Genomic DNA, 8,032 nt, shown 5'->3' on the forward strand with positions numbered 1-8,032 from the left:
GTCAAATAACTTAACTTTTTCTACAAAACTCTCACTAGCTATGCTGGCATATGTACACGTACTGCCCTACTCTCCCTGGCACACACGGCACCTCATAACATCACAGATGGTGCCACTCATACTATACCAGAGGAAATTGCTATCCGACAGATTTGGAGCAAACATCAACCCCCCCCATCCCCACCAGCCATACCTCAAAGCATACCGGACACCAGTCTTCCGCCTACCATCTCTAGAATCAAGTCATATATGTGCTCTCCAAGGCCAAAAATATGGCCTCAATGGGACCAGACAACATCCTAGATTCTTTATTAAGCAATCTAAAACAGGAACTAGCAGATCCACTTGGAATTCTCTAACCATAACCTAAGAACTGGCTTTGTTCCAGCACAGTAGAGAACAGCAACAGTAATCCCTTTGCATATAGGGGGAACCATCAACTGACCCTGGGAACTATAGAGCCACAAGTCTAACCAGCCTAATTTACAAAGCCATGGAAAGAATCATGGACCTTATCAACAAGGACACAGGTGACCCATCAAACTCTAGACCCAACACAGTTTGGCTTTGTTAAGGGTAGAGCATGCTTATTCGACTTAGCAGATTTCTTCGAGAAGGTCACCATCTCCCTGGATGAAGGTAAGACAGTGTATACTACCCATCACTTAGCCAAGGCTTCTGACACAATCTCCCACTCAGTATCATTGAGAAATTCTCCCAGCTGGGGATTAACCCTTATGTCACTAGATGGGTAGCCAATTGACTCACCGACGGAACATATACTGCCAAAGTTGGTGACTCCACCTCTACCAGTAGACCCATCACCAGTGGTGTACCACAAGGATCTGTGCTGGGTCCTTTACTGTTTGGAATCTATTTCTCAGAAGTCCAGGCCTTTGGCTTACCAAGTTCGCTGATTATTGCAAATTGGGTGCAATCAGAGTTCCCCAACAATGTTAACATATTACAGGAGGGGCTAACACAGACAAATGACTAGTGCCAAACCCACAGTCTAAAACTAAATGCAAAAAAAGTGCACTATTATCCCCTTTGGCAAAGTAGAGGTCCCTGCTAATTACAATATTGACAACAACCACCCTAAGTTTAAACCCAGTTGTGCGAGAGCTGGGAAGAGAGGTAATCTGAACTTCAACCACCAAGTTTCCACAATGGTAAAGACAGTCTTCTACGTTGTGCTTCTCATAAGTAAGGGCATTACATCTAGGTTAAAGGATGTTATAACTTCACTGCACTCGACCCTCATCAGCCCATTAATAGAATACAATGCTCCCTTCTGCATGTACCTCACCAAACACCTGCAGCAGGAGACCACAGAGGTTAAATACAGGGCCTCCAAACCATGACTTATCTGAACAGACTGAAAGCCCTGTCATTGTACTCTATATCATATAGACTGCTGAGAGGCGACTCGTGCCTGGCCTACAGGGTAGTCTCTGACCCTGCCCTGATGGATATGCTGCACATCCATAAGTCAAATGGCACAAGAGTTAGTAGCCCTAGAGCTCTTAACCTAGCCTGCGACATTAACAGAACATGCTGGAGAGATCTCCCAGAGATTTCCACTACTCTGGAATAAACATTGAATTCAATTGAAGCAGAGCTCTTCACTGATCCTATTTAAGTGCAACCTGAACAAATGGATGGGAGAATTCACCCCGGGGGTGGTACCCATGTCCCTCACGGACAGGGGTAGTCTGTGTTCATCACTGACGCTCTCTGCGAATTACATCCATCTTACAAAAGACAAGAGGCAACTTGGGATCAACATGGCTAGGCTCGTAAGGGCTTTAGGGCTGCTAGCCTAGTAACCTCATATGAACCTATGTGAGAACACCTTGAACCTTCAACAGAAACTATAACCTAGCTTTTCTGATGTATGCCACTGGATGAATAAAAATATGCTTCTAATCTAACCCATGAATTTTAACATTCTATTTGGCACAGTGCAAAAACTCACTAAATCCACAAATTTAATTACAGATACATATGGCAACCCACTACTACTATTAACAAAACAGACATGCCTATGGGTCACCTACTCTTTTATTGACCAAGCATACAGACATCATTAGCAAAACAATCCACCAACTAAAACTATGCCATAGAATCTCACACCTTCTCATCCCTACAGCACAATGTCATAGCTAAAATTGGGTTTAACCTTTCAATCACATACATGTTTCCAGTTGTAACCTTACATGCCAGCTAAAAACATATACAAAATACAAACTACAACAAACAAAATCCACACATTTGTTCTATGAGCTCATCATTGTCAATTTATATAGCACTGTAACTGACTAAAAAGAAACGGGACTACCATTTACAGGTAGTTATCAAGTCTACAAGCGGTTAAAAATGGGCATTGACCCCACCCCAAAGAATTACAAATCAAGGAGCATAAGTACACACTTGGAGACTGCCAATAAGCTAGCATTACCCTAATCAGACCTCCTGTTTAAACCTCCGCAGGAGAAATAGACATCTCCAAGCCAGGCCAGGCTGTTTGAAATAAATTAAGCATCTCTTGCAGGTAGACTATTTAAAAATAAACTAAATGAATAGGTCTGTTTAACGACACCAAAGCTTTGTCTAAGGCAAAAAACATAGCCTCTAAGGAAATAGACGGCATACTAGACCGTCTTTTAAACGAACTAAAACATGAACTAGCATCAACACTAAGTACCATAGTCAATCACAGCCTAACTACAGGCTTTGTTGCTGTGGAATTGAGAACAGCAACAGTTATTCCCAAACACAAAAGTGGAATAGCAACAGACTCAGGGTATTACAGACACAAGTCTGACCAGCCTATCTCTGTAATGCCATGGAATGTATTAACATATTCTTCTTTCGGCTGCTCCTGTTAGGGGTCGCCACAGCAGATCACCTGTTTCCACTTCTTCCTGTCCTCGGCATCTTGCTCTATCACACCAACCACCTGCATGCCCTCTCTCACCACATCCATAAACCTTATCTTAGGCTTTCCTCTTTTCCTGTTGCCTGACAGCTTCATCCTTAGCATCTTTTCCCCCAATATACTCTGCATCCTCCTCAGCACATGTCCAAACCAATGTAATCTTGCCTCTCTGGCTTTGTCTCCAAACCTTCCAACCTGGGCTGACCCTCTAATATACTTATTCCTAATCCTGTCCACCCTCGTCACACCAAGTGCAAATCTTAACATCTTCAACTCTGCCATGTCTAGCTCTGATTCCTGCCTTTTTGTCAATGCCACTGTCTCCAACCCATATAACATAGCTGGTCTCACTACCCTCTTGTAGATCTTCCCTTTCACTCTTACTGGTACTCGTCCATCACAAATCACTTCTGACACTCTTCTCCACCCACTCCATCCTGCCTGTACTCTCTTCTTCACCTCTCTTTCACACTCACCATTACTCTGAACTGTTGATCCCAAGTATTTAAACTCATCCACCTTCGCCACTTCTACTCCCTGCATCCTCACCATTCCTCTATCCTCCCTCTCATTCACACACATATATTCTTAGTCCTGCTGACAATCATTCCTCTTCTCTCTACAGCACATCTCCACCTTTCCAGGGTCTCCTCCACCTGTTCCCTACTCTCACTACAGATCACAATGTCATCTGCAAACATCATAGTCCACGGGGACTCCTATCTAATCTTGTCTGTCAACCTGTCCATCACCTTTGCAAATAAGAAAGGGCTCAGAGCTGATCCTTGATGTAATCCCACCTCCACCTTAAACACATCCGTCACTCCCACAGCAGACCTCACCGCTGTCACACTAACCTTGTACATATCCTGTACCACCCTTACATACTTCTCTGGCACTCCTGACTTCCTTATACAATACCACAACTCCCCTCTATGCACCCTGTCATATGCTTTCTCCAAGTCCACAAAGGCACAACGCAACTCCTTTGGACCTTCTCTGTACTTCTCCATCAACACTCTCAGAGCAAACATCGCATCTGTAGTGCTCTTTCCTGGCATGAAACCATATTGCTGATCACTAATCATCACCTCCCTTCTTAACCTAGCTTCCACTACTCTTTCCCACAACTCCATGCTGTGACTGATCAATTTAATCCCTCTGTAGTTACTACAACTATGCACATCACCCTTATTCTTAAGAATCAGTACCAAAACATCCATTCCTCAGGCATCCTCTCGCTTTCCAAGATCTCATTAAGCAATCTAGTTAAAAACTCCACTGCCATTTCACCTAAACACCTCCATGCTTCCACGGGTATATTCATCTGGACCAACAGCCTTTCCATTCTTCATCCTCTTCATAGCTATCCTTACTTCCTCCTTGCTAATCCACTGCACGATTTACTATCCGCACATCATCCAACCTTCGCTCCCGCTCATTTTCTTCATTCATCAGCCCCTCAAAGTACTCTTTCCATCTGCTCAACACACGCTCCTCGCTTGTGAGTAAGTTTCCCTCACTATCCTTTATCACCCTTACCTGCTGCACATCCTTCCTAGCTCGGTCCCTCTGTCTAGCCAATCGGTACAGGTCCTTTTCCCCCTCCTTAGTATCCAACCTTTCATACAACTCTTCATACGCCTTATCCTTAGCCTTCGCCACCTCTCTCTTTGCCATGCACCTCATCTCCTTACACTCCTGTCTACTTTCATCATCTCTTTGACAATCCCACATCTTCTTCGCCAACCTCTTTCTCTGTATACTCTCCTGTACTTCCTCATTCCACCACCAGGTCTCCTTGTCCTCCTTCCTATTTCCAGATGTCACACCAAGCACCTTTCTAGCCAACTCCCTTACTAGCTCTGCTGTAGTTACCCAGCTATTTGGTAACTCTTCACTGCCACCCAGTGCTAACTCATCCCTGAACTCCACCTCACAATTATCCTTTTTCAGTTTCCACATTTGATCCTTGGTGCTTCCCTCACATTCCTCCTCCTCTTCTTGATCATTAATGTCATCCTACAAACCACCATCCTATGCTGCCTAACTACACTTTCCCCTGCCACTACTTTACAGTCTCCTTCAGACTGGCCCTTCTACATAAGATATAATCCATCTGTGTGCATCTTCCAACACTCTTGTAGGTCACTCTATGCTCCTCCCTCTTGTTAAAATACTATTCACCACAGCCATGTCAATCCTTTTAATACACTACAATCGGACCTTCTGCATTCCTTTGTTTAACACCATACCTACCCATCACTTCCTCATCCCCTCTGTTCCCTTCACCAACATGCCCATTGAAATCTGCTCCAATCACCACTCTCTCACCCTTGGGTACAGTCATCACCACTTCATCCAACTCGCTCCAAAATGTTTCTTTCTCATCCATCACACACCCAACTTGTGGAGCATATGCACTAACAACATTCATCATTACACCATCAATTTCCAGCTTCATAAACATCACTCTATCCGACACTCTTTTCACCTCCAAAACACTCTTAGCATACTGTTCCTTCAGGATAACCCCTACACCATTTCTCCTCCCATCCGCACCATGAGAAAACAATTTGAACCCGCCTCCGATACACCTAGCCTTGCCCCCTTTCCATCTGGTCTCTTGCACACACAATATACCAACGTTCCTTCTGTCCATATCAGCTAGCTCTCTCCCTATACCAGTCATACTGCCAACATTCAAACACTACCACAGTCCTAGCCTTTACCTGCCATGGAATGTATTACCATGGACATCATAAATAAAAACATAGGCGACCTCCAAACCTAGGATCCTACCAAATTCAGCTTCGTCAGGCAGATCCTGCCTGTTAAACCTGGTGGATTTCTTTGAAAATGTGACGAGGGCAAATCTGTGCACACAGCACACCTCAACTTGGCAAAGGTGTTTGATACAATCCCACACTCGGGTATTACCGATAAACTTAAACTGAATGTAAACCCCATTGTTGTAAGATGAGTTGCCAACTGGCTCACAAACTGGTCACACACTATCAAAGTGGGTGACTCCATAACAACCAGCATACCTGACAAGGGTAAGTGATGCATCCACTACTGTTTGGTATACATTTCTCAGAAATTCAGGCCAAAAGAAAGGGGCTGTGGCTGACCACGTTTGCAGGCAACTGCAAACTGGGTGTAATTACTGAATCCCCAAATTATGTCATTATATTTCAGAAGGGTCTTACACTGACTGGTGCAAAGAAATGCATCACCATTTCCTTTGGTAAAAACAATGTTCCTTCACACTGTCAAATTAACAAAACCCTATGAAATGGTAAGAGATCTGGGATCACAAGTAGACTGCGACCTTACCTTTGGTCACCATGAGTCTATTGTAATAAGGAAGGCTTTCAGCCTAACACACTTGATTAACAAAGGCATTACCTCTATAATCCCTTTATACTAGGCACTAATCAGGCCCATAATGGAGTATAACACCCCTTTCGGCATGTGCCGTAGAAAGCACCTGCAGTAATTGGGGAGACCTCAGAGATTTCTAACCAAGATGATAAAGGAACTCCAGAACATGTCTTAGACAGACCGACTAAAGACCCTATCACTATACACAGCAATCTCAGACTCAAACCTAATGAATTTGTTATAGCCAGAGAATTGTTATGGCTAGGCTTGTATAGGCCCTAGGGCCGATAGCCTAGTACCAGCCTAGTACCAACCTATGAAAACAGGATTAGACCTACCCCTTCCAGGGACCTAAATATGGACTGTGACTTGGGAAGGAGCATCTCTATGATATTGCTCTAAGGTAAGTAACTTGGGTGAGTGGATGGGGAGCCATAAATTCTTACCAGGGCGCTCACAACCTTCCTGAACATGGGTAGTCCTTACTAAATACAATCCTGGGTATTGACTACAGAGTTTCTCTGGTATTACAGTGGGATGAAACGGCAAGGCTTGAAATGACCTCCGGGTCGATAACCCAGTAACCTCCTGTGATCCAAATGGTTCTTGCTTCTGTAACAAGGGCTAGTCCTTGCAGCTCATGTTGTTATCAGTCACATTTTCCTTGTAAATATATACATTTAACAAATGACCACTGGTTTAATGTCTCCTTTAAATGTGCATGCCATAAATATATCACTCATACTTAACAGTTGTACATTACAAAAACGCACTGTTTTCGCTTTATTGCTGTACTAGCGCCATGGCGCCCAGATCGTGGCTGAAAAGGGTCTGTCGACCATTCCACTTACCTGGTCATGAAACTGAAATGTATTTACTGGAGATACAAATGTTCAATCTATTTACAGAGATTCCACCCTCCACGCCACAGCTGAAAAGTTCACAACAGCCAACAGCACATGCACTGAACTCTCTAATAAGCTGAAATTCCAAAAGATTAGCTTCCAAAACACACCAACTTCAAAATACACACATAAACGCAAAACAGATTTTAAAACAAAATAAAAAAATATATATATATTAATACACACCACAGTATTACCTTCGTAAACCAAGTTCTACACCAATGCGCACTCTTTCACCTGGAAGTATATTATACGCTAAAGCATCATGGGAGCTGTAGTTTTCTGTCAAAAAAGGAAAAGTATATTTATTAAAACGAATTTATGCTTATTGATATCAGCATCTCACTAACTCTTTAACAGTTACACAGAACTAAAAGCATGAATACCAGTATTCGTTTACCACCACACCCTCCGCTTCTGTGTTATTTTGTAATAGTATTTGTGTGAGCGCTCGACTCCACTGACAGTTGCTGCCTGTATTGCCATGGTTACAGGCTTGTAAGCAACTTGGTTTGGCTAAAGCAGTAGTTCTTCCAAAGTGTTAACAAATTAAAGTGTATTCAGGTGGACAGCTGTCTGTATTGTAAAACCAAAATGGACAACTGTGATTTAGAGAAGCTTTCAGTTTCTGTCGGGAAATTGGAACCCCCTTTTAAACCATCCATTTTAAATTACAAAGTGTCATTGCCAAGCGGTACGGAGAAAATAACCCTAGATATTTTGACAAGCGACAGTGGAGCATCTTACAGAATTATTGTAAGTGATATATAATGCATTGAACGTTGCTTTATGATAATCG

The 8,032-nt window shown here is 43.1% G+C and overlaps 1 protein-coding gene across 4 annotated transcripts in view; it reads right to left on the bottom strand.

The window, feature by feature from the left end:
• The window catches only part of C1D (C1D nuclear receptor corepressor), a 328,584-nt gene extending 321,057 nt beyond the window's left edge, over window positions 1–7,527 (bottom strand). Inside the window, exon 1 of one of the 4 annotated variants that reach the window (XM_044055923.1) lies at window positions 7,431–7,527. Coding sequence is in view for 2 of the 4 variants with exons in the window: in XM_044055933.1 (XP_043911868.1) it covers window positions 7,180–7,187 (8 nt within the window). In the remaining 2 variants the exon portion in view is untranslated. Of the gene's footprint in view, window positions 1–7,179; window positions 7,383–7,419 lie in introns of those variants that run through there. The other 3 variants (XM_044055912.1, XM_044055933.1, XM_044055901.1) reach the window with 3 other exon arrangements.
• Between the last annotated feature and the right edge of the window lie 505 nt (window positions 7,528–8,032).

This window comes from Protopterus annectens, chromosome 1.part2 (assembly GCF_019279795.1).
Source record: "Protopterus annectens isolate FY-2018-M chromosome 1.part2, PAN1.0, whole genome shotgun sequence".
Lineage (NCBI taxonomy): Eukaryota > Metazoa > Chordata > Ceratodontiformes > Protopteridae > Protopterus > Protopterus annectens.